At 40.0% G+C, this 27,010-nt stretch overlaps 1 protein-coding gene across 2 annotated transcripts in view; it reads right to left on the reverse strand.

Annotated features, from left to right (window-relative positions):
- Positions 1-222: 222 nt before the first annotated feature.
- Positions 223-27,010, reverse strand: part of NIN (ninein) — a 55,190-nt gene continuing 28,402 nt past the window's right edge. Inside the window, exons 12-29 of one of the 2 annotated variants that reach the window (XM_059819360.1) lie at positions 26,233-26,322; positions 24,773-24,926; positions 24,328-24,449; positions 22,836-23,362; positions 20,005-22,080; positions 18,678-18,803; positions 17,965-18,034; positions 16,746-16,961; positions 16,238-16,351; positions 15,021-15,143; positions 14,372-14,485; positions 13,507-13,653; positions 12,214-12,393; positions 11,529-11,678; positions 10,889-10,987; positions 7,022-7,213; positions 1,570-1,683; positions 223-540 (exon numbers count right to left, since the gene is read on the reverse strand). In XM_059819360.1, the coding sequence (XP_059675343.1) occupies positions 331-540; positions 1,570-1,683; positions 7,022-7,213; positions 10,889-10,987; positions 11,529-11,678; positions 12,214-12,393; positions 13,507-13,653; positions 14,372-14,485; positions 15,021-15,143; positions 16,238-16,351; positions 16,746-16,961; positions 17,965-18,034; positions 18,678-18,803; positions 20,005-22,080; positions 22,836-23,362; positions 24,328-24,449; positions 24,773-24,926; positions 26,233-26,322 (4,824 nt within the window). In that variant the 3' untranslated portion in view covers positions 223-330. Of the gene's footprint in view, positions 541-1,569; positions 1,684-3,984; positions 4,048-7,021; positions 7,214-10,888; positions 10,988-11,528; positions 11,679-12,213; positions 12,394-13,506; positions 13,654-14,371; positions 14,486-15,020; positions 15,144-16,237; positions 16,352-16,745; positions 16,962-17,964; positions 18,035-18,677; positions 18,804-20,004; positions 22,081-22,835; positions 23,363-24,327; positions 24,450-24,772; positions 24,927-26,232; positions 26,323-27,010 lie in introns of those variants that run through there. The other variant, XM_059819361.1, reaches the window with a different exon arrangement.

Here is a 27,010-nt window from a genome sequence, read left to right on the forward strand (position 1 = left end):
CAATCAATTCAGAATTTATATTTTAAATTAAAAACAAAGTATCAAAATAAGTTAACCTAGAAAAACATATGTGGGTTTTGGGTTTGGGTTTTGTTTTTTTTTTTTTTTACATGGTGAAGATTACTTTTAGGCAAAACTTAGCAAAAAAACCAGTTTGGGAATAAACAAAAGTTCTCTTTCGGCAGTGTCCAGTTTGGGATTTAGCTCTGTCCTCTCCTTGGAGGAATCTATTAACCAAAATTCATCAATATAAAAAGGCAGCACAGTGAAAAGCTGAAATATTAACATTTCAGTAAAGTGCATGGGACTGTGGCAGATTTAATGGCTTTGCTATGACCTTATCTCGGATGCTGGATTAAATGATGGGGACGCCAGGTTCTTTACTATTCTATTGAGATTGGCAATTTTTTCTTCTAGTAAATAGTTTTTCCTTTCAGCAGTTTTCTGCCGCTGTTCTGTCATCTCCAAAGCCTTCAGGAGCTGCGCATTCTCAACATAGAGATCCTTGACCATTGCGTCTGCTTTAGTGTTCTTGGAAAGCTGAATTGTGAATAGAACATAATTACTCAGCAAATTAAAAGCAAAACAAAAATAAAAAATAATTAAAAACAAGAACAGTGCTGGGAAAGTAGGTGAATGTGTTTATTGTAACTCAAATATCAAAGGAAGACAACCCACCCATTCATCTTATTTCCCTTTGTTAAAAACCTACACGATTGTGGAGTCTTTGTAGATGCTATGAATATTTTGAAACTGGAAAGACTTTGTAAGGAGATCAGGCAGATGACAGAGGGCTTCAAATTAATTTTGTCAGCTGAGTACTGCTTTATAGCATTTGTCATCTAAGGATAAGTCTAGTTCCCAAGAGGATCCACCAGCCCAGTGATCCCACAGAGATACTTCCTCTGAGCTTGGACCACCAGCTCCTCGTATAAAATTGGGGAGAGCAGCCTAGCACTTGTCTACCTGCTTTTGGGAACAGCCCTGTGACAGGAGACCCTGTCAATATAGCACTTCCTTAATATGAAAGAGGAGACTGTATCTCAGTAGAAAACAGATATTGTCATCATGTCACGCCTGTCTATGTGTTCAAAAGCTGCCTTTTCCTACACTACTGAGGACTTCTGAAGAAGGCGAACCAGGGCAAGAACAAAAACCCCAAAACCATGTCAAGCAAAGGGTGTGTTGGGGCAGGAGAGGGTCAAGAAATCAATAATTGTACAGTAATCCTGCCTGTACTCCTCAGGAAATTCTTTTTCCTCCTTTCATAAGCAACTTTTCCAGTTAGGGTACTTGGCCAGAATTTAATGTTTGTTTCCTGACTTTAAGTGCATCAGCATACCAAACAAGCATAACTTTTAGGAAATTAATGAGTGGTGGATTCAGCCCCCAATTTGGACTTTTAGGAATTTTTAGGCAAATATGCTGTATTTTACCTCAAAAGCATTAAAAGAAAAAGGAAAGCACCTTTAACTTTATCCTAAGCAAGAATGGCTTGGCAGCTTTTGCCCACTTAGTTGTTTACAGAAGTAGTGGGGGTGATTTAAGGAAGAAAGTAAGAATGCTTACTTGTTCTTTCAGCTGATTTACTTTATCCTGGAGAAGCCTCTTCACAAGCCTTAGTTTCTGTTCAACATCCATCATACGTTCTTCCATCATTTTTAGAAGCTGCTCATGACCCCCCTGGAAAGCAACATTTGTGTGAGAATCAGTTAAAAAAAAATCAGTTCCCATTCACCAGTCTCCTTTTTTTCAGTTTATGCTTCAGAAAATAGCTTGCACTCCACATTTGAGTATTTTAAAAAGAGTCGACTAAATTAATAAACCATTCATGAAAGCAAAGTGTTATAGCAACACTTAAAGGACACTCGCAGCATTGAACTAGTTTTCCAAGTCTTAAGTTACACTTGAGATTACCAGACCTAAGAAAAATTGATATAAAATTCTAAGTTCCATCCTGACTGTGATACTCAGATCTGGACAGTTTCCTTTTCTTGTTCTTAGGTGCTGCCATATTTCTATTGAATGTGGGAAACAAAACACCAATCAAAATCTTAACAATTTTAGAAAAAAAATTAAGGTGAAGTTATAAGGGCATGTTAGTTTGACAGTGTAACTCTCCTACACCAAAGCCCCCTTTGAAATTGAGTAATATCCTAAAAAAGTAGGATGCTATCCCAAACTTGATTTTTTTATTTTTTTTTAGATTAGTTGTTGATAACTAGTGTTTCCAAATAGAAACTGTAAAAATACTTTTGCTCTTTTTCTTCAGTGAGGTAACAGACAGTCTAACTGAAAGCATAGTAACTCAGTGTCGTGAGAGCACCCGTTATACCAACAGTTGAGTGAAACTTTCTCAAATAAATTAGAAACACCAGGAACTACAAGAAAGCTTGTTTGTATTTGGGAACTGACACTGACTGCAGGGAAAGGGATTCTTTATGTTAATGCTAGCTTGTTTCTCTAATTCTAGGAAGTTATCCGAGAAGATTAACTTTGAGAAAGCAGTAACCTTCTCCCCAAGACAAAATACCTTCAAAACCAAAGTACCTTCACACATGTGGGGGAGTATAAATGAAAAAACAGAGGGAGGAGTGTTTCAGGTAGCTAGTTGCTCATCTAAACCACTGTAGGAAGATCCCCTTAGGGGACTGACAGAACTCCACTCAACATTTTATTGGTCGTAACACCAGAAGCTCCTTAAGTCTATGTATGGGGTTACATGATCATTTAGCTTGTGAAAAAAATTGAAAAAAGTTACCTTAGGGTCATATAGAAAGCAGTTTAACAGTGTTGCTGGACTGGATATTTTTCCAGATTAAAAAAGTACTACTAAGCAGAACTTGTAGGGGACTTCCTAGCCAAGTTATCTTGAGCTATCTTTTGTAATTTGACTGGAATTCAAAAACATGGCTGAGTATTACACTTTGTATTGGTTGCAGGAGCCTTGAGTGAGTAGGTAAGAGGAAACTTAAGAATTATCATGGTCTCAATGCCTGCGATCCCTGGTTTTTTGGCTTAAAGGTGATTTGAGAATGTTCTGTCTAACTTCATGTTATTTCATGTTTAATGGGAGAAGCCAGCTGAAGCATTAGGTTTAAGGTCATTAGAAAGATAGGAGCAAAAAGATCTTTGAAAGCAAACAGCTGAAATGCTTCATGGCTCCCAAGCAGAAAAATGATAGGCCTTAAAGAGGTGTTTTCTGACCTCTTAAAGTATTAAAAAAAATCTAGTTTAATCTAGTAATTTGAGCCAAAAGAAAACCCACAAAGGAATGTTATGCAAGAAATAAGCGTGGTAATAATTTTCCCTTTTCTGGCACTGCCTTTTTACTTTACGGCCACACATAGACACACATGCCTATGTACTATGCAAATTCTTTTCTTAAATGTGCAGGTACATCTGCTAAAGAGAAGCTAAGTATCTGTACTTAAGTACATCCCCTATCACAGATCTTTCTCAGAAATCCCAATATGACAATCCTCAGTATCAAAGACAAGTATTTTTGTCTGAAATTTGTTAATTCTCCTTCATAAAGCTGAAACTATTGATACTATTAAGACAAGAGACATTATGTTTAAAAAAGAATTTTATTTTTCAGTTACATCAAAAAATGTCATCTTTCCCTGTTAAAAAGTTTATACATCTTATACAAAAATGCCGTATAAATACCCCAGATTTTCTTCAAATCTCATATAAAATTAGTACCATTTGAGAAAAATAATCTCTTTCCACACTGAACAACTCCACATTTTAAATAACATAAATAAAAAGTATTTGTAACAAATTAAAAAAAGACAGCTTATGAACTTTCACAAAATAGCTTCTAGACAAATAAATAGGAAATAACACTGTGGAGACTTTTTTTTTTTTTTTTAGAAAAAGCACAAAATAATTTGATCCTCAAGTTTCTCAGCTTATGCCAGTTCGTGTGTTTGTGTGTGTTTATCATGGTAAGGAATGAGATCATAAGCAGCCAAGCTGTCAGAGGTGCCCGATCCTCCGGTAGGAATCTGCATGCACTGCTCGCTGCTCCGGTAGCAAGGCCTAGAGAAAGGAGGCAAGTGGGATACTTCACCCTGATATCCAGATTTTCTTTTAAATACGTACGTATACTTAGTTAAAGCAAACCACCAATACAAGCGAAGCAAGCAACGCAAGACAAACAAAAACACACACAAAAGAAAACATGCAGACTATCACATATCATATTTCTCTAAATACTAGTATTAGCACTACACATAGGCATTTGAGGATTCATGTTTGCATATTCAGGATGCATTTTCTAGACGTAAGGCCTCTTCAGGTGGCCCATCCATGTTTTTGGGGGGTTTAAAAAGATCAGTGGCAGTGATTAACTGCCATTAGCAAAGCAGTTAAGTTTCTCAGAGGAAATTATCTGCCACTATGTGTGTGTATATATATCTCACAGATTGCTGAAGAGCATTTGTGAAAAGTGTAGTCCAACTGACCTCTTTTGAAAGAGCTTACTTTCATTTCTATTTTAAACCTAGTTGTAAGTCTTTTCTTGAGACAGGTGAACAAGCTGTTGGTCAGAGATGATTTGAATTTTGAAATAAAGAGCTGAAGAAAGGGCAAGTTGAGCAACTCTAAGTACTCTGAACAAAAATATTGGTTAGCGGAGGTTCTAAGAGAACTTAGGAAAAGATTGGGTCATTAGCAGGCTCCCAAATCTAGTTACTGAGCAAGGAATATGAGAACAAGTGCAGCAACTGCTGCTGTGCAGCAGGTACAAATCACAGCACTAGACACAGCAGAAACAGTTGTTAGGAATTCAGAAGAGTCCAGACAGGTTAACACAGTAGAAAAGGCTCAGGAGTTTTAATTTAGTGAAATTTGAACGTATGATGGTAGCCTTTGGAGGACAATAGCTCAAGACTGCCTTTAAAATGAATGAGAACGCAGACCACCACAGCCAAGATCAAAAAGCAATGAAAACTGAAAAGCATGAGGAACATAAAATAATTCCAAAAAGGAGAGGGATAATTTTGGATACCTTATTACACAGAAGGACTCAGGATCTAAGAAAGCTGCAAAGTGCAAAGCAGCAGCAGCAAAACTAGGTGATTAAATTTACACAGAAAGCATGGATAACCTGACGTTGTACTCACTGGTGAAAAGATGATGAAGAGGGATTAGGATGCAATTTTTCAAGATGCTAAAGGGGACATTAAAATGGACATAAGCTCATCTAAATGTTAACCCTAGAATTCAGGATGGCGAAGAAAAATCAACAACGAGCATTAAAGCAAGATGTGCTTACAGAAATGTCAAAGTTGAGACAAACGAAAACAAATTTGGCCTTGTTTGTAGTTGTAGAATGCATGTGTTTAATAATGATTTTAGAAAGTTATCTAGTAAAGCCCATGAAAATGCTGTAGGAGATGTTATAAACCAAAATATCCATTCACTTTAAGCAAAAAAAAAAGAAAAAATTAAAAGGATTAAGTGCATTAGTGCATTGACAGCAAATATTTGCAAAGCCTCTCTGAAAGTATTTTTAAATTCATGAAGCCTTCCAGAATAAAAGCTTTTACAGGAAATGTAGAAGTGATTTATCTGTAGAACTACAAGTTCCAGGATGTGACTAGTTTGCAAATTGTTTCTCAGGCTTTCAAAGGCAAAATTACTAAGTCATCACTCCTAATGCAATACAGAGCACATTCATTTGCAGATGCTACTGCTGTAATATGGCTTTTATTGATTTCAAAATTAAACTGCACGCTCTACTTTCCATTGTACGTGACCAAGTACATTAGCCTGTGGTAATGCACTTGTCAGGACTCAGCTGAAAGGGAGAGACCCTTACAATTAATTTATTTTTACTTATCCTACATTATTTGCCATTCTTTTTTTGGGGGGTGAACTTTTACATTTTATGCCTTTCTTAGAAAAGAGTTCTTACTCCAAGTTTTGGAAACTTTAGAAACTGTTACTGCATATACTCTCCATAATACCTTTTTTCCAGAATACCCTATTAACGCATTCAGAGGTTTTTGAGCTTCAAAGTCTTGGTCTTCGGTTTTGTTTGTTTTGGGTTTTTTGTGTTTTTTTTTTTTTTTAAAGTGTAACTGCAATCTGATTTGAAAATGTGAAGTTTTTTCTTCTGCTAACAGATTAATAGAAGTGTTAGTATTTTATCTAAGTTATTTAGAGCTTTATCTTTTCTCATGAGATAAAGTTGTAATATTATTTTAAGACCTGTGGCCTGAGCCAAAGCTTTAGAGATTTGGAGTTTCGGCTATTTTATGAAGACAAGAGTCATTTGGCAAGCCTAGTCCCCAAGCTTAGTTTTATGTGGGAGATGCAAACTTTTCTACCTATTGCCTATAATTCAGTTTTACATCTTAAAAAACCAAAACAACACTAAAAGTGACTCAGCCCAGTATGTGCAGTGGCTATAATCTTCCTTGGAATGAGATTGTTTTTCCTCAGAAATACCAATGTTGAAGTTTCTGTATAATGGTAACAGTGTTCTCCAAACAATGTCTTGTCATATGGCCAAATAATGAAGATAGGCTGACCTTATAAAAAGGATTAATTTGTCTGTATTCTGCTCTACTACAGCTGACAGAACTCCATGTGACAGCAACAACCCAAACTAGTACTTTATGTGTGATGGGTACGTGCTTGTGCAATACGTGGTGTAGTGTATTTAAAACAATGGTTCCAGACATGGATGTTAGGTAAAGAAAACAAAAACCCTATAAACACTTACTGTACATTGATCAGAAGGAGAAAAGCCAGCTGAATGTGGATAGGAGAGGTTTTTATTTCAAGATGATTAAGAGGACTTCAGAGTCAAGCTATGGCTCAAGGTAAATATGCTAAATAACAAAGGTTTGTTTTGTACATATCTTTGATAGAATGAATTTTAATTTTAATTTTTGAACTGGCATAAACAGAGAACGGATCTCATCAGAACTGAGAGAAAAAAACCCAGGAAAACTAACCAGATATCCTTTTAAAGTTGTAACCTGCAGAGTAATGAGAACTTTACCTGTTGCATGTTTGTTTCTGAGGGTCTGCTTTCTAGTTCTTCCTGAAGACGTTGACTCCTCCTCTCTGCTTGTAGTAGCTGGTGTTGGAGCTGCAGGAACTGTTCCTTGGGCACCATAGCACAGCCTTGCTGCTGGAGCTCCCGGGAGTGCGGTGACTGGCTAAGCATCACACTGGCGCTTGAGTGGAGCATCTGAAGAGTAAAGTAGATCAGCCATCAGGAGAAAGCAGCACTGCCGTTCATACAACATACCTTTCAGTGTTTTTCTTGCATGATAACATGATTCACTAGACACCAGGTTAGTCTTGAACAATTTCTCGTACACAAGAGAAACAAGCCTGAACTCAGTAACAGAGGCTAAAGAGACAGCTTGTCTCTTTCCACTGAAAAAAGATGCATCTTTATGTGCAGTTCTGAAGTCTAAAGGAATCTGAGCTTTGATTCATAATTTCAGACCTGAATTATAAATTCACTGAATTGCTGATGAAATCCTGTCAAAGTTAAAGGGGCCTGTGGCAAGCTTTAACTTAATAGTCCTTTTTAATTTTAAGCTTGATCTCAGCAGCTCTTCTAAAAATAGTATCCACTTACAAATAAAAGCATTAGCATGGGGCAGGCTGAAGAAGTTGTCTGCCAGTGCTGATTATTTCTAGCCTTTAATCTAGGATGGAGAGATAACATTCTCAAAAGCAAAACAAATTTTCAGTGTAATGTATGACTTAAGTAATTTGATGCCAGCTGCTATATTACATTCAGAATGCAGTATTCAGAATCCCATATCTCTTTTCTTATGTTCACTACTAACTGTAACAATTTTAACACATTTTATAATTTTCATTTCGAGACATGCCACAAGCAGAGTTTGATAGCAAGTCTGGAGACCTACTGAGTGTCTGTGATGCATAAGCAAAAGTAGACTCAGGGGGACCCTTGAGATATGGATGCACGTAGTAATTTGAAGTAGGTTAGTTCCAAATTTAAGTCTTGCTTTCACTAAAAAAAAAAAAAGGTTACCAAATGCATCCGCAAGTCTGTGTAGAGGCAGTATATACCAACAAAGACTTTGTGCAGACTGGTTGTCCTTCGTGAAGTTATGCTACCAGAGAAGTCTTTTAGTTGGTGAAACTAGGCATCTCACGTGGGACAAAAGGATCGCATTCCTAATAGTCCTGCTACAGCAAAAAGAGCACCTCAAAACAGACTTATCCCAAACGGTTTAGCTTCCCCACATAATTTAAGTGCTGCTCCCAAGCAATGTTATGACAGTTACTGGATCAAGGCGGCTAGAAAAGAGGCATTTTGGCATTGCCTTACTATGGTAATATTGCAACCATGAGAGCCCAAGTTAAATAAACTGGCCTAGCATTAGATGACCTTTCGGACAATATTAAGAGCTAAGAGTCACATGAAACAATTTAGCATTTTTCTAGACTAAAGTAAAATCCAGCTAAGCCTAGTTCACAGTTACAATAGTTTATAATAGTAAAAACAAGACCAGAACTGTACAGGAAAAACCCCTGATGTTTCAGGCAAGCTGATTTGCAGCTTGAGTTTGCATAAGATTAATACTTTCTTCCTGCAAAGTTCAGTTGATCACGTCATAAAACTCTCACCTGTTATCTCAAAACCATTACTCTGTTCCCTTGGGAAAAGGCATAGAAAATTATGTTAGTGGTTTTAATTTTCCTTTCAGAAGTGTTAGAATTAAGGCCTCAATTCGTAATCATATTTCAGTTACTGAGTTCATCTATAATATAAACAACTATAAGCATTTTTCATAATGGTGCAGCTCTTCTGGCCATGTTAGCATCTGTACATCTCTGCTGGCCCAGGTAAAACAGAAAACAGGTTTGTAAGTATTTTAAAATACAACTATTTGTATTTTTTTAAACTATCAGGAGGTTCTCTTGAATCAACTTGTCTGTAAAGGAGCTACTCTTTTACTGACGATATAAACAGTAAAAATAATGAGCTTTTGATGGAATTTATAGAGTTTCCTGTAATGTTGTGAAGCACACAAGTATCTAACAAAAAAGCTGAAGAAACAGCTGAAGAAACAGTTAATGTTAACAGCTTGTTAAAAATCAACACCAATTGCGTGGCTAATGAAAACAATACAGTCTTGCTGTAGTCATCTGCGGAAGAAAGTGGAACAATAATGAACTTGCTAAACTATTAGGAATGACACTGAGCATGATCACGTATCAGTTAATATTAAGGAAACATTTGGCAGTCTCATGAAAAAGCATGCAGATATCGGAGGTAAATATGAAAACACCTTCAAGCCTCACAGTCAATGGGTTAGAAGGAAGGGGTTGAGCCACTTTTCATTTTCTTACACTCAGTTTAATTCTTTTCAATGCAGTTGGTTATTTCTCTCCATTTTCATGGCAATGTCTTAGAAGTATGGAACTTCTCGGCCTATGGAATCAAACTGCACGATATACTAACCACAAAGAAGTTAGTGCAGCTGTCAAAGTAAAAATTTTACATTAAAATGAATAGTGGCTTCTTAGGAGATGCATGGAATTAAAAAAATAAATCCATAAAGAAAGAAATGTTTTCTCCATGCTATGGTAGTACATTGAAAATGATTGCTCTACCTTCGCACACTATTTCAGAAAGAGAACTGCACCCTTCTCTGCTAGTTCCAACCACTGAGTTCTAGGCAGGTTAGCCGCGAACAAAAGGAGAACAGGCACAAAAGAGAAAGTTAGAAGTCATAAAGTGCTAACAGAATGTTATACACACCTGCTGGGAAAATGTTATCAAGAGTAACAAAAGTCCTGCATGTTTGAAATACAAATTTTAGGAGAAAACGCAATTCCATGCTTGGTGTTTACACTAAAGGGTTTAACAGTGTTTGGAATTTTCCCAAAGCTTAATTAAGAGTATATAAATGAAAGCGCAGGGCATATAGTCTTTTCAGTAACTTGTCAAAAAAATCTCATCTTTTCTAATCAAGTTTTTACAATTTTACAGCTAATTATGTAGTATATTCAGCATAACTGTTTCCCATTTGCTTACTTGATGAAAAACATGAAGCCTATTAATAAACAGTGTTGTAAAAGCCTCATCTAGAAGATGCTTTGATTTATCAAACAAGTCCAAATTGTGGGTTTTGTTTTTTTTTTAATATTCTGTTTTAAACTCAAATTCATGACATCAAGTTCAGGCAAGAGTGCTGAGAGACAACTCTAAGGTCTAGCCTGACCTCAAGGGAGACGCTAACGTAACGTAGTTAAGCTTGCCCATTCCTGTAACCAAGGACACATACGAATTAAGCAGTTTTCATAACATCCAGCATGGTCCATCTCCAGCAGTACTGAACAAACATCCACAATTACAGCAGGCTTTGGAAGAATCTCAATTGAAGTTTTCACTCATGCCTTTAGATTAAAAGCAAGTTGTGTAAATTGTTAATCTATCACGACCTAGATAAGATAGCAAGGCTTAAATGCAGCAACTTATTCCCATAGTAAATAAGAACAGGTTTCTACATCAAGAGCAGCATTATGCAAATATTAAGTTAGGAAACTTGAGGTTACATGTTTTAAGAAGGAAGAGGAAAGCGTTAGCCTTGCCTCAAGCACAGAAACAAATTTCTTCGCTATTTGATTTTATATCTGAAGTCTTATGTGAATTATAATAAACCACAGCATGCTTCGGAGAAGCGTGTTTGTCACACTAACATCCTGGATCATGAAAGATGAGATTAGGCATTAGAGGAGATTAATTCTTCTAGTTTTGTTAAGTTTCCTCTGTTCCTACACATCTAGAAATTGTTTTAAAATAAATTCATAGGTTCAGTGAGATAGTGATAAAGCCGCACACTATTTAGTACAGTCAACACTGATTGAAAAGTACCTCCATTAACTGATCATCCAGTTTGACTTGCTTTTTTCTTAGCCCTTCATTTTCTGGGCTGGTTTCCAGTTCACGTTCAAGAGAATTCATCTGACTGATCTATTAAAGACAAGGAGTTTCCTTAGAAAGACAGTAGTTTCTTATTTTAGCTTTTTTTTTTCCAATACACAAGTCATGAATCACTACACATCAAGACAATTCAAGATTAAAAGACATGAGTATTTGGACAACCGTAACGCTTTGCTAAAAGTGACGTCTAAGACAATGTTACACAGCATCTCTGACAAGTTTCAAAGAATAGGCAATAGGCAGGGTAACTGATTTTTAATCTAAAAGTGGTGATGCTAGCTTAGAAGTGCTGTGTATTGTGGAACACTTGAGCAGACTGTGTTTTGTTTATGGTTCCCATGTTCTACCACTGAACTGTTCGTACTGACTAGAAGTCCCGCAGCACATTGGCATAGACTTCCACCCTGCACGCTCTGCAGAAACACAGAAGACAGGCAGCTCCTTGGGACGGGGATTCAAAAGAGTCAAAAGAGCACAAAGCTCAGAGTATAAGAAAATTACAGCTTACCACATTAGCTCTTAGAGATGGAAAGTACTGCATTGGGTCACATATTTACCATCTAAAACTAACCTTCCTGTTTGCAGATGACAACTCCTTCTGAAGCTGTTCACATTCTCTCTTCAAGCTTAATTTCTCTTGCTCTATGGCTTTGACAATACCTGACTGGCTTTGATGCTTTTGGTGCTTTAGGGAAAGGACAGTAGATTCCAGCTGTCGGATCTAAAGAGACCAGAGATGAACAAATGCGGAAAGACATTCCAGACCATTCAAAAAATCAAATTGCATCGACTTAATCTCAAATACCGAGTACCAATTGATTTCGGACTCATAACAGATTCTGGTGTATTTTTGACATTTTAGCTTTGAGCAACAAAAGGTCTTTCCCTTCCTCCTCCCCATAATCTACCCGATACTGTGAGCCAAGAAATTGAACATGAAGAATGCTAGGAATATTAAGTTTTTAGAAAGAAAAAAAATTGAAGGGCATTAACTGAAAGTTGGACCAGAATCTTAGACAAGAGTTACCAGGATTTTCTTTTACAAAAGAGCTGTTTGAAACATCATAAGAGTGTCTGCATACTCAGTGCAGATGTAAAGGAAAATACTATTCCGTTATGCACTCCTTCTGCAAATGTTTCTCTTCAAAACTAATGAGCAACATTGCTCTCCTGTATTACCCACTGCAAAACAAGAATCATTACGTTTTGCCTAGCATGCAGGGACTGCCTCTGATCTGTCAGCTTGCTCAGGTTACCTTCTCCCTGGAGTGAGTCAGGTCTGTTTTAGTGCTCTGGACTTCTCTCTGCAGCCTCTCATTCTCCTGCCTGAGCAGCTGCTGCTCCTGTTTCGTCAGCTGGTCCAGTTCATCCCAGTGTAGTTGCCTGTGTTGGTCCTGCAGCCCTGAGGAAGGCACAGCCAGTTCTAGAACCCGATTCTTAAGACAGACAGAAGTGCAGGGTTAGGCCTTAAGCAAAGCAGCAGACATTTTCTCTATTCAGGTGGGTTTTAAGTAGGCTTTCAGTAACTGCAGACTCTTAAGTCGCAGGATTCCCCTCTTCCTCCCAGCCTGCACACTGCTTTCCACTAAGAAACCCAAGACGCTAACCACAGTGCAAACCCAAAGTGCTTCCCTTGGCTAAAATCATAGATAATAGCTGTGCAGCAGAATGCTTGATAGGAGTGCACAGGGTTCAACAACGCAAAAAAGCAATTTGTGCTCCTTTTCACAGCCTCATCAAGCAAATAATAGAACTCAGTATTATATATTATTCAGTAATAGCTGTAATTTAGTTCCTGTTGTACAATTCTGAAACAGCCTCTTTTCCACGTGGACATTAAATATTCCTTAATTACATGGCAAACCAGCCAAATTACTAACTGAATTCATAATACCAATCCCAAGACTGCTGTCTACAACCTCCTTCAGTTACAGTTCCTCATCAGTTGAGAGGCTCATGTAACACTGTGCCTTTCAAAACCAAGTCTGACTGAAAATTAGATCCCCCTGTTAATTACTAGTTGGACTGTTAATATGTTTATAGTTTTGGTATGTGTAAATTCATACATTGTCCACAGATTATTATTTTTTTTAAAAAAGATTTCTTTCAGAGAAGAATGGAGACTCAGGAGATGGACCGATCATTGCCTGCCCTCAGTTTTTAAAAACTTAAAATAAGTTTTTAAAAAACAAGTTTAAAATCTACACATTATGTACAATTGGACAAGACTAATTATAGTTAACTATTTTTAAATGGAAAAATTACTAAATACAGAAAACATCATTAAAATAGGGCTTTTTTTGTACCCACCTCCTTTCAGCTTTTCTTTTTTAAATTAGCTTTATATCACTGTTTAAAAAAACCCCAATAGTTGCATAACTCAGAGTCTACTTGCTCAAGCCTGCAGCATTATTTGTGTCCTTTTAATGGACAAGCCAACCTAAAGAAATAAGTTGGCTACAGCAGTGCGCTCCAGAAGAGCAGCAGCTAGTGTCTGTAAACCCTAGCATGCAAAGTTGACTGATTTTGAGGCACTTGAGGTCCGTTACCTTTTCATTGGCATTCTGCAGTTGCTTGTGTAAAGACACCACTTCTTGTTTAAGAGTTTCCTTCTCCTGTTGCATCACCCGTAAGTCCGATTTCAGTCGGGACATTTGAAGGTTGGCATTTTGCAGCGTTTCATCTAGACTCTGAACCTGTAATGAGCAGGAACACAGCTTTGCATTTGCTGGACCAAGATTTCTTGTAACCTTGGTCTGCTAGGATGCGTATGTACCACATATCGCACATATTTAGGATCTCTGACGGAAGGAGTGAAGAAGGTATAATGCTGACAGCCCCCTTTAAAAATGCTAAATAATTTTCTGACTTTCTGTTCCAAATTAGTAGCCATCCACTTTGAATCCAGCCACAATACTGCATTCAACAGACACATCTTCCAGCCCCAAATATTTATTGTGATATGCTGGGAAGAGAAGATTTCTCTTGAATTATTTATTCTTCCTGGCAGTCCCTGGCCAACAAGAAACCCCAAGTGTAATCAGCCAAGCAGATAGCCATTCGTTCCCCTCCCCTGCCTGGTGAGAGACAAGCCACCGCCAGAAGAGCAGGGAGCAACAGCAGCGTCTCTGCAGTATTTTATGAGTAACTGGGCAGAATGAATTGGCAAAAGGACCTTGACTGTAGATGCAAAACAACATAGCTTATTCTCGGGGAAAAAAGTCCCTCATTGCATTTCACAAGTTTCCTCTTGTCCTTTCAGAATGTCACTTTGAAAGCCCATCAAAACGGCCATTCTTAGCTGCGTGACATCTTTGCGCACATTAGAAGAGGGCTGTTTTTCATGAAAAAAGCACTACAAGAGATTAAAAAAATGCTTCTGATCTAGGACTATAGCAAAAGTCACTCTTATACCTTTTCTTGTGAAACTGTGAGCTGTGTTTTCAGTGTCTGACTCTTCTGTTCCCAGGACTTCTGTTCCTGCTTCAAGCTGCCAATTGCATTCTCTAAGCAGCTTACTTTAGCTACCTGAAATAAGATTACATCGGTAAGCCTGAGTCATTCAGGATTTTCTTTAACTCAATTTGACTTTGAGAGTTAAGCTAGAGGGAGTTACAGCTACGCAAAGAAAATGCAGGAGAGCAAAAAAGCCCTCAGCTCCCAGTCCGAATCTCCACACAACAGGATCATTATTTATAGCGTGCATACTAGTTACACTGCTCGAGTTCGGAGTTACAGTATGTTAGAGTTGCAATAAAAGTGCAAGAACACTGTCTTCCTTGTCCTGCTGCAATATTTATATCCAGGCCTCTGTTCCTTGCAATGTTTGGAATTTTCTACATAATCAAATTACAGTAAAGCTGTGCTCCAGAATTTAAGCTTTCTCTTTAAGACCAGCTAGGAAAAAAAAAAGGCAGTAGCAATTGAGCCTTTATGGGGCTTGAAGGTAAGAAAAAAAAGTTCAAACTAGTTTTACAGGTTAGGGCGATACAGACAATGACAAAGATTTTAACAGCCCGTTACAGCATGTAGGTAGTGATGTGGATTTGCAGTTCTTTCTTACCTTATCAATACATCTGTTTAATTCCTCACTCAGGGCTTCTTTTTCTTTCTGCAGCTTCTCATTTTTAGTAATTAAGCTCGAAACTTCATTTTGAAGGTCAGAGAGATCAGGACATCTGGGCAGCTGTGGAAAACAAACCCCTCGCAGTTGCATTTCTGTGCTGTTTCAGAATTTTGCGTGCCAGTGTTACACAAAGCTTTCTCTTCTCCTCCGGGCCAAGCATCCCACACCGGATAGAGTGGAAGAGAGAGGTGCGTACTGCAGTTTGGTACTAACGACCATACAAGTATCATTCATACGATCCAGGGCATCCTTCCTGCAACAGCAGTGCTAAGGATTCCTAACTGCCCTGTGATCCCTCGGATTTGCTTTAGGGATGGTCTTTTCTCTGCCTCTTCTGTGAAAGGGGATGTACTGCTGACTTCTGATCCTTTTCCTGTTTGACATAGTGCTTTAGCTTAACACTCTGCCTTCTCCTGGGCTGTTCTGTCTTTGCTCGCTCAATCTTCTGTCTTTAATTACACTCAAGCCACAATCCACTCTTTACTGAATAGGCCTCATCTGCTTTTGCTTTTTAAGACCGTTATCAATCCTAAGCATCGGGTGCATCAAATGAGTGCTTTACGCTGTAAAGAAAATTACTTTGTGGAGTCCTAATCAGGAGAGCTAACTCATTTACAGCCTTCATTATCTGTGTTTATTGGCATATATTTACAGCCAATTGAACCATGCTTATACAGGTGATAACCAAGCCCTCCAGGAAATTATCCTCAGAAGTTGTGAGATGTCAAAGTCTCCAGACAGGTTTAGCAATAGGAATTCTCTCCGAGAGGACGTGCTGGAAGAGACCAGTCCTTAAACAGAGCTATACGGGTATGACCAGTTACACAGGAAAATGTTCCCCTGCCTATGCCATCTGCAGAAACTGGAAAAGCCCTGTCTGTTCCTTGATTAGAGCTTTAAATCTTTGCCTTCATTGTCAAAGCCTGTCTTTGTACAATCACTGCTCTGGAAGACCTTTTGGCAAAGGCTAAGTGAAACCAACCTTATTTGAACAATTGTGCGTTGTACCCGGAAGACTGTTTCAAGAGGATTTATATTCCCCTACTGTTACAACCTTTCTTTAAAGAAATTAACTATTTCCAACTCAGGCAAGAGAGCAGGGCACATTAAGAGGCAGCCCGCATTATCTGATGGCACTCAACAGGATGCCATACCTGTTTTGTCTTCTCAAGTTCCTGCTTGAGGATGTGGTTCTCCTGCTCCAATATATGAGCTTGAACCTTCATTTTTGACAGCTCCATCTCCAAGGAAGACACCAGATTTGATGACTGCAAAAAGTAAAAGGCTCAGATTTCAACTTCAGAGACAGACAGAGTAACAAAAGGTTAACCAGAGGATACTGCAGCCAGTGACATAGGTTAGAGCTGGGATGGCACTGAGCTGAACAGAACAGGCATGCTGGAAAATGCAGGTAAATATTCAGCATCACTAAGCTCCATTTTCAAGACAAACCTGTGTATTTCTACCTCCCTGCTTTTGGCTGCTGCCGTGCTTTCCTTCCACCCCCACTGCCGCATGCATGTACGTTTGCGGCTAGTACTTAGGAGAGTTCAGCTTTGAAAGACCACGCACAGCTCGAGAAGGGCATGCTAATTCCATAGCACCTATGCATTCCTAAAAGTTCAGTTGTTTCATGCCATTAGAGACAGTGTAATCCCATACCTTTACTTTGGAGTTTTCCAGTTCCTCTTTCAGTACCAGTCTCTCCTTTTCCCATTCTTCCAGGGTACACTTTCCCACTTCCCTTTCCTTTTGCTTGAGCACCCTTGCCAGCTGTTGATTAAGATCCTGCACATCTGCTTGATTTTTGGAGTTCCTCTGGCTAAGTTCTGTATTTTCAGAGTCCAGCTGCTGGTTTCTGGTCTTCAGATCTGCTACCTGAATCGGGACAGCAGTGTCAGTTATGACTACTTCCACAGTAGGGAGTAGATTTTAAAAACAATTCCGTTCTATTCAAATGATTAAAAAAAAGCTGGCAAGTGTCTTGACTGAGCCATTGAATTGGAGTGACAATAGAATCACAAAATGGTGACTCTGAGCAGTGGGACATAGCAGTTAACCGGACTCTATGTAACAGTCATGACCGCAGTAGCGCTACTTTCTTTATTTCCTTAGACCATATTTAACTTGCTCCATGCCCTAAATTTTAGGCCAAATCAACTGTTTAAGAGTAGGAATCCTCCTGATGGCCTGTTGCATGCATGGTCAGCCTCACAAGCTGTTAATGTCTCATAATTGGCCTCAGTTATATTGGTTATGGTATCAGTCATCTGGCACACCACTCTGTTCCTCCGTCCCTTTGCCATGCTGATACATAATTTGAGGGTTATGCTGTGAGCTAGTAGATTATTCTGAGCAAGTAGAATTTCAGTAAGAAATACTAAGAGGGACATGAATGTAAGAGCTACTTAAACCTTCTACTTTGCAACTCAGCATAACAAACCACCCTTAAAATAAAAGTAGGAGTCTCATGCATATGAGCAACGGGTCATGGCTGGCAGCATTCCTAGACCCAGCTAGCTGGGAAATAAGTAGAGGCTGAGTCACATAACCTCCGTTTCCTATGGGCTACTGCAGAGCGTTACCCACAAAAACTACAAAAGGAGAGATTTTAACTTCATATTTCTATTCAATAAACTTTCCAAGTTGATTATGGAAAGTGCTCTCAAGTCTGTAAGCTAGATAGTTACAGTAGCATTGCAGCTGTCTTCTGATCAGGTCAAACATGCCTTGTATCATCCCAAAGAGTTAATGAGAACAGTTATCAAAAACTTTAAATGTATATAATGGTCATTTTCTACTGCCTTTGTGACCATCTAAGGAACAGCTTCTATTACAGTGATGATTTTTACAAAGAAAGTTGTGGGCTCAGTCCGTATACCTGCTTTTTCAGGTTGTCAACCATCTTCTGCACAGCCACTTTCTCCTTTCTCACAGCCTCTATCTTTTGCCTAAGGAAAAAAAAATGAAAGCTTGTTAACATTAGGGTCACTTGTTAATATACATGCCTACAAGAATGGGCTGGGTTTTGATATTGCCAGAAATGGTAATTCTAGCTATTTATGTGTTGCTTAGCATCACTGTTTTGCATAGGTTTGGCAAGTGCTCAATTCCTCAAGGTACCCCAGGCGGTTCTTTTCTAGAAGCGAAGAATACTCCTAGGATCATGGATGCTTCTCTACTTGCAAAAGACCAAATCACCGACATCCTCTGTCACACTGTACCTCTTCCTGCCTTTTCTAAGGCTACACCAGCCCAACAAGCTCTGCCTTTGCTGAAGCAAGAAGAATTGCAGCAGGTCAGCTCATAAGCAGGTCCTGCATTTGTATGTGTTACTGGGTCATCTGAACTCCTACAGTTAAGCCCCTGCTTTGGCTCTAGGAATGGGCAGGACAAGCTGGGGCTGGTGAAAAGGATGAGGAATAGACTGTCAACCAGCTGGATTTCCAATGGCACCGTGAAATAAGCCCGTTTCAAGTTTTATAGAATATCTAACACACAAAGGAGCTTTGAGAGAAGGGATGTAACCATCGTGTCAGCACTGCAGCGAGAGCCTGAAGGCTACACATGGTACGTGTCCCATTGAATTCTTACCGCATTTCTTCTCGGGATCCATTCAGCTCCCTCAGTTTCAGGCTTGAAGCACTACCTTCCTCATTTAATAAAGTCACTTCATTTTTCAGAACAGCATTTTCTTCTCTGAGCTTCTCAGCTTCGTATCTGTGGCAGAGGGACGAGACAAGTGAAAACTGTTTCTGTATATCATCTAGGCCCACAGGGAAGAAAATTACTAAAAGCATAAACTACTTGAAATATTACAAAACAAAGCTACAATTGACTTATTTTATGTATGAACTGTATACGGATTTTACATTTCATTTAGTAGGAGTGCTTCCCAGATGACTGAAAAAGGGCCTTTTTGTGCATGTTTTTGTACAGCTAAAGTTAGTTAAAATCTAAGATACCTAGTAAAAGTTTCACGCTAATATTGTACTATACTTTTCAGTCCTTAAGTTACAAATAATGTAACTTTAAAACGGCTTAACATCACAATATGCAGACTGCTAGGAAAGCAAGCTGTTTCCCCAGCTGTTTCGAGAGTCCAGTACGCTGGGAACAGCAGCGTTGGAAAGTGCCTTTTCTGTCCTGAGGCGACTGTAGAGAAATAACTTAGCTGTGGCATAGTACCTGAAAAAACAATTTCCTGCAGAAAGCTGGTGCTGAACAATAATTAAGCCACTTGTAGCCACTTTATGGCCTCCAAAAAAATCCTTGCTGAAATACAGCAGTTAAAAACAAGTAGGTAACCTATTCTGTTCTCTGTGTTATAATGGTATTCACCATATCACACACCTGATGGATTCCTAACATTAAGTGTTCCTGCTGGGGAAAAAAGTTACCATAATTCTCTAGTATTAACTTAAATATTGAGAAAAATAGAAGCACTTTTAGCATTCCAAGTAACATTCAGTACTAGAAGGGAGCGAACCGAATGACGAGGTGGTATTAGTAAAAGCTAAAAGCGTTCTGGAAGTGTTACCATAGTATTTTGGACATAAAAATACAGGGGGTTCTGATGTACCATCAGCTATACACTGCAACAGTGACTACATCCACAGACAGAACAGCTGGCAGGTTGCTCCTGTTTTACCATTCATGTCAGGTCACGGTCAGAGCGGAGTAAGTCACACACATTTATTTCAACCGTCGTTATCCATGATTAATCAGCCTGCTTGCTAGTAGTTAGAGTCCAAGGCACTGGTTTCTAATCAAAGTTAAACTACAGTGGTTAATGCAGCAACCGTATGGCAGGCAGGCGGCTACGAAGCGATGAGTGGGACGCTAGGTTAGTTTCTAAGCGGCACGTTTGATTACTGTGGGGCCGGCACGTTTCCCACAAAGTTTTGCAAGCGTACGTTACCTCAAAAGATCAACTTTTTGCTGCAGCTCAGTGCACGTGCTTTGTAAGCCGTGCGTCACTGTATTCCTCTCCCCTCTCTCTTCGTGGAAATGCATGTCGTTTGGGTTAAGCAGAGCAGCAGCTTTCTCCTTCAGCTTTCTGTTGGGCTCTTGCAGCTCTCTCTTTTCTGCCAACATTTCTTTCACCATGCTGTCGCTTTGGGCATGCTTGTCTTGCTGACCTGTAAGTGCGACGGCACATTCTTCCAGCTTCCCAAGCTGGCATCGCAGTCTTAACTTGTCACTGTGTGCATCTACGTTTCCTTGTGCATCTTGTTCTTGGACATCTTCCAGTTCTTTAACTTTTTGGAGGAGCTGTGCGTTTTCCTCTCTGAGCTTAATACTTGCCAGTTTACTTTCTTCTAGCTTGCAATGAAAGCTTCTCATCTTACACAGGTTGTCTTCTAGCACTTTATTTTTTTCAACTAACTTTATCATTTCAGATTTCAGATCCTCATTTTCTACCTGAATTTCTTCTTGTAGTGACAGAAGTTTAGCCTGTGCCATTGATCTGTCTTCTAACTCTTTGACCCTTTTCCAAAGCTGAGCTATTACGCTTTTCAGGTCACCATTTGTTGACCTGGGAGCATGATCAAGCAGGAGAGAGGCTTCACTCAGTTCTTCAGCCTTCTCAAGCTCAACCTGCAGCTTTGAAGCATCAGAAACCAGCCCTTTATTTTTGGGAGTTATTCTGTGATTTAGCAGATGGACCTTCTGCTGTTTAATATCATTGTGTAGCATTTTTGGTCTGGGTACTCTCTCAAGAGTTTTCTCGAGATGTCTCTTTTTTCGCAGCAGAGGCACCCGAGAAAGCAGCTCTTGATTCTTGTCACAATCCTGATTGCCATCAGCTCCCAGTGCTGCTTTACTTCCTCGCATCTGACACACATGCGCCTTGAGCGCATGGCCGCCTGCTCTGGCTTTAACACATGTTTTCTCCAAATCTGAATCAATCTCAGTCATTTCTTCCAGGTCTGTAGTATCAGCCTCCATAAGCGGAAGGACATTCGAGTCTGTTGCCTTGACTGCATCTTTACGATCGCTGGGCAACCCTTCAAAAATGGGATCCATTTCATCTGGCAGCTGAGATCGTTCTGAGCCGGAGTCGGAGCAGCCGGGACTGGGAGGTGGCGTGGGCTCCCGCTCCGCAGCTTGCACCCTGTGCTGCAGCCTGACAATCTCAGCAGCCATTCTGACATTTTCCTTCACAGCTTGCTCGTGCACTTTCTGCAGATTTAAGAGGACATCTGCATCATCTCCCAGAGGTGCCATACCAGAGAAAGAAGCAATTTTGCTCTTTGCTTTTGCATACTCATTTTCCAGGACCCGATAATGATTTTGTAGTGCGGAAAAACTATGGCTCTCCCACTGCAACTTCTGTATTTTCCCTTGAAGGTCTGAGATTTCCAAACTCATCTCAGCCTTTTCTGTTTCTGCTCTTACACAAATGTCTTTGTTTAAACTCTCCAAAGCAAGAAGTTTGGAATTGAGGTCTTCTTTCTCTTGCTTGTATTCACTGTCAAGCCTCTCCAGCTTTTGCCTAACCAGCTTCCCATTTTCCTCCACCATGGATATACGCTCTTCTTTGTTCTTTAGCTCTTTTTCGTGGTCATTTTGGAGTTGCATTATCTTATCATTCAGGTTTTTCTCTTGCTTCTCAGCAGCATTCCTCAGGTCTTGCAGCTCCTTCTGAAGCTGCTCTCTCTCGCACACGAGCTTGTTCACTTCTTCCTTGAAGTTTTTCTCCAGGAGATCTTTCTCCTGGGTCAGGGCAGAAGAAATGGCCTTTTCATTTGCCAGACTTTCCTTCAGTTGCTCACGAGCTTCAGCAACCTCCTGAGCAATTTCATCCTTTTCAAACTCCCACTGAGATTTCTCCTCTCTTTGCTGTTCGGCAAGTTCACGCAACTCTCGCTGGTAACGTCCTTCCAGATTTTGGATCATTTCTTCATATTTATTCACAAGTGTTTGTGTGTCGACAGAAAACTGAGTTTCTGCATGAGATGCTCTTCTGTTATACTCACTTTCCATTTTTGTCCTAAACACGGTTAACATAAGATATTACTAAACTCTGGGCTAACTCAGAAAGAGATGCAAGACGCAAATGGCTTTTTAGGCTGAATAAAACAAGCTGAAAAATTACCTTTTCACTGAGTTTTAGATGAAGTACTATCTGATGGGTGTTTCTGAGAGCCAAAGTTAAATTTGAGGCAACTTGTTGAAACTTCAAAAATAAAAACCTAATTGCCTTGGAAAAGTGTAACTCATGAAATGTCCTCAGAAAAGGTTTCATGTACAGTATATGCCCTTCTGTACTTGTGATCAGATTTCTGGGGGCAGATGTTCTTACCCTCATCTCTCCCTGTCACCCCAGGACAGTTTCAGTTTCTTTTGACACTCGATCTCGGCTAAGTGCATTCACCAGCCACCCCTTTACTTCTTTAGAGAGGAAGTCTGAAAACCCAAATGCTTTAAAAGTACGAAGCAGGGATTCATAAAGCACAGGGATCCTGAACAGAGCTCAAATTAATCGCGTCTGGTTATGCTTTAACACTATTGTTGCCTCTGGGTGAGCTAAAAATCAATATAAATATCTGCTTGAGAAAGGTCAGAAGAGCGAGCCCCTGGATAGCAGCCCAGTGTTCTGGAATAAAACAGGTAACAGCGCTGTACAACTAGTACGCTCGAATTAAGCGTTGGGAGTCATTTCTGCACTAGGTTCACCTTGGTCACCACGCCAAGCCACCAAGGTCAGCGTACACCACTACCATCCCCGCCAGCGGTGACACTCACCTTTCCTCCTCCAGGTCCTGCTCGTGCTTCCTCAGCAACTCTTGTTGGAGCTCTTCCTTCTCCAGGGCGTGCACCTCTCCCATCCTTTTCAGCTGCTCATGAAAGCCACGTTCCAGCTCTCCCTTCTCTTCCTGCAGTGTCTGCACTAAAACTCTCATCTTTTCTTCCACCCAGACACCATTTTGAATCAGTTCTTCCCGTTCTTGGCTAAACTTCTCATTTACCTGCTCCAGTCTGGCTCTAATGTCTTCTTCGTGCTCCTGCCTCAATAGTTCTTGTAGATTGGCTTTTTCCTCATTGAAACTCATTTGTAATTTGTTTTTCTCATCATTATATTTACAGTCAAGCTTTTCTTGCTGTTCTCTGAGCACTGCTGCCTCTCCTTGCAGCTCTGCAATTTGATTTTTAAGGCCAGATATTTGCTTTTCCATGACACGCATCTCTTCAGTGTACTTCTTCCTCATATCCTCTTGCTCTTTCTCACAGTGGATTTTTGTCTCATCTAGCTGCTTTTTGTAATGGCTCACCTACAAAAAGGAAAAACAGATTGGATTGGTTAATTTTCTACAGAATGTCCTACAGAGATCTTTTCTCAACATTTCTGTATTATGTATTTCCATATATTCTACAGAATACTGTGATTTACACGTTAGCATCTTTTATTGATTTCCCCTGCAAAGAATGCTAGAGTGCTCAGCTTAATTTCTCACTGGGATAAAGATGGTTATTATGTAGAATTCATAAGCAAAAAGAAGAGAAGCCACTAACAACTTTTAAGTCCTAAGTCAGTTTTGCAAATTGCAAATGGACTCTTTTTTTATTTCACTGATTACTTTTTGAAAACCTTCCCCAAATTCAGAGGCAGATGCCCAACGCTGTGCCAGCTTGCCCTAGCACTGTAGGTAGGCACTGGAGTGGAGCTGCCCCAGCCTTACAAGCCTATCTCGACCCAAGCCTTCTCCACATAGAGCCAATGGAGGGATTTCTGCATGTGTGGCAAGATTAATCTGCAGATGGACACCCAGAAAATGGGGAGCTGACTACCCGTTTTCAGTAGCACGGATATCATAACAGCAGTTTCCATACTCCCACAGCACAGATCGCGTTTCAACGCCACCAGACTGCACGAGCATGGCATTTAGCAATGCAGACTCCTGCCAGCAGCCTTTCTAACCCACAATTATCTCATGCCAGAGGGAATGAAGTGGCTAATTCAGATGCAGCAAGCTTTCAAGACAGGAAATGCAATACTGCCTCGGAAAGGCTCGCTGCTCTCTCTTTAGCTGGCAGGCGGCGTGGGGATCTACTGCAGCATTCATTCAGCCCTCTCCAGCGCACAGCAACATGCAGAAGGAGCAGGGAAGGTAGAGCCTTAGATTTGCAGAAAGGTTATAATTTGACCAGGAATAAAAAGTCCTTCTCCAAGATCATGCCACTTGTATGAAGAGGGTGGAAAAGTTGTGAAGGTTTGTTTTAAGTTGAAACAGCTTACTGTGTCCTCAAGCTCCTGTTTGAGGTGATGTAGATCCCTGTGATGTTGCTCCTTCATTTGTTCAATAGCCATTTCTGCCTCTATGCTCATATTTAATGGGTTGCAGTCTTCTGAACCAAGTCCTTTGAAAATAATTATATACATATTCTTGAAGCCCGAAGAGATACATTCTCAACAAAATTATTTCATCAATTTAAATTTGTTTAGGCAGCTACTTGCAGCTCTCGCATTCCCATCACACACACACAGACAAGAAACTGCAAATGTTAATTTCAGCTTTGACTATAGTACAGCAGCCGTATTCCACTTAACGTTAAATAGCAAAACAGAAGTGGTGTTTCAGTCTCTCTGTGAAGGTTTGGGAAAGTTTTAGGTAATTGCCTCTAAGATGTTATCAATAGATACCTACAGCACAGAAGCTGGTCATATAAGAGATGCGCTTTACCTTGGTCAGGCTCAATACCACTATTGCCATGGCTTTTCATATCAATGTCGAACTCTTCTGACAGTGAATTTTTCAGCGAAGGCCTGAGCACTTTGCCTTGGGCACGGTACTCCTCCAGCTCCGAGTGCAGCTCATCTATCTGGTCTTGCAGCTCCTAAGAGGAGGGAAAAAGGAGCCTGAATGAAAGCAACCAAGGCATCTGAGCACCTGTACATCAACACACTCCCATGATGAGACATTCAGGAGGGAGTTACAGTAGGTAAAGACTTGTCAATAATCCTGCCATCATGCCACAGTTAGTCATCCTCCTATCAGGAAAACAACACCCTTCTCCAGGTTCCAACCTGTGTGAGTAACAGATGTGTTTCTTACTAAAAGACCAGAACCTTCTTCAGACTAAGCGCCTGTATATATTCTGCCTCTGAAGTATATCGTGCCCTAGGACCTTCCACTTTATTTATCACTGGAGGTGTTCAAGGAACATGTAGACGTGGCACTGTGCAACATGGTTTAATGGGCATGGTGGGGTTGGGTAGATGTTGGACTCGATGATCTTACAGGTCTTTTCCAACCTCAACGATTCTGTGATTTCTTCTTCCTATGACCTTTTTTAAACAGCAGCTTAGGAACATTTTCAAACAATCGAGAAATACCTCCTCAGCCACAATCTACTTGAAAAATCAAATCAGAAGCAAAAGATCAAATTAGGAGAGAGATATCCTCATTACTGCATTTACCATCTGGTACTTCTGCTCACTTGCCAGAGGAATATCCCGAGTGTTTGTGCCAAATGCCATGCGCTCAGCTCAATGAACAGCGTTTATTGAGGAAAATGAATCCCTGAATGTGTAAACATACAATTCTGCAGATTTGAAAGGTTCAGAAAGTGAACCTTGAATACTGATTCATATCTGACAGTACTCAAAAAAATCAATTGCCTATGCAAGCAACTTATTATCAAGAAGTATCAATACAGTGTGTATATATATATCAATACAATATTTCTAGAAAATCTTTGCTTTTAAACTGCAACTTCCCAAGAGAGCTATCGTGCTGTTTCGGATTAGACAGCCTTTTGCCAAGGTGGTCCTTTATTGAACAAAAAGGATCACGCAAAACAGATGAGCCGAGTGCTCGTAACCATAGTAGTCCTCTGAAAGTAGATATGTAACCAGATACTTCTTTAAGGTGGGCCTGCAAGTATTTCAGCCACAGAAGGTTTGGGGAGGAGAAGACAAGTTTTACATTTTCAGTTTTATTTTAAGAAAATACTATTGTTTTGGAAACCAGCAAAACTCAGCTAGATCTTATTTCCGCTGTTAGTTCATGCAACTGAATTCAAATTAGGGCAAAGTTTATGAAATGAATCAAAAAACGGCTAGTCCATAGTTTGTAGTAAGGGCATTCTCAGTGAACACGGGCAGACGGGTGCCGGGTCTCCAGCCTTGGGCTCCACTTACTCTGCACTGCCGCTCATACTCGCTTCTCATCTGCGCCAGTCTCTCCTCCTGCAGGAAAAACTCCGCGCTGCTGGGATCCAGGTCACCAAACTGAAAAGGCACGAACGGGATCCAGTTACACTTCCAAACAGCTCTGCTAGTCACTGCCTGGATGCCATTCGCAAGCAGTCCTGCAGCCTGCGCCCTCTCCCCTCCGTTTTTTACATTTTATATACAGAAACTCTGCTTCCCTCCTGGTAGCGGACAACGAGCAACCTCCCTAACAAATACTAACTGCTATCTCACCATAGCTCTCATGCTAACTTTGATTGCATATGCTAAGCTAGAAAGCTGTGGTCTGCACATCTCAGCTGGATAAATAATCCCAACTTTAAAGAAGTCTGGAAGAGAGATGCTGGCTGAGAATCCCAGTATATGAGCCTTTGTCTATAGATGCACACGCGCAGAAATGCAATTGGAGAAGCTGATATTTTGATGAGTTTATTGTAATACAACCATGATCAGCTGTTCCCCTCGATTTTCACCTAAGTTTAGCAGAGATGCCACATAACACCTAACACCTCATCTATCATCTTCCCGAGAAAGGACCTGCACGTTGGGTCTATCCAAAACTATGTGCTGGGGAAAAAAAAATCCCTGCAGATCTGCGGAATGATTGCTTCCCTGTAAGGCTCCCTGCTGTTAATTAGTATAAAACTACAGCTAAGGTGGAGTATATTTAATGTCCTTAACTGGAAGTCAGTCAGGTGGTCCATGTCAACAATGTAGGCTGTGCCTT

The sequence above is a fragment of the Gavia stellata genome, chromosome 7 (assembly GCF_030936135.1).
Source record: "Gavia stellata isolate bGavSte3 chromosome 7, bGavSte3.hap2, whole genome shotgun sequence".
In the NCBI taxonomy this organism is placed as follows: Eukaryota; Metazoa; Chordata; class Aves; order Gaviiformes; family Gaviidae; genus Gavia; species Gavia stellata.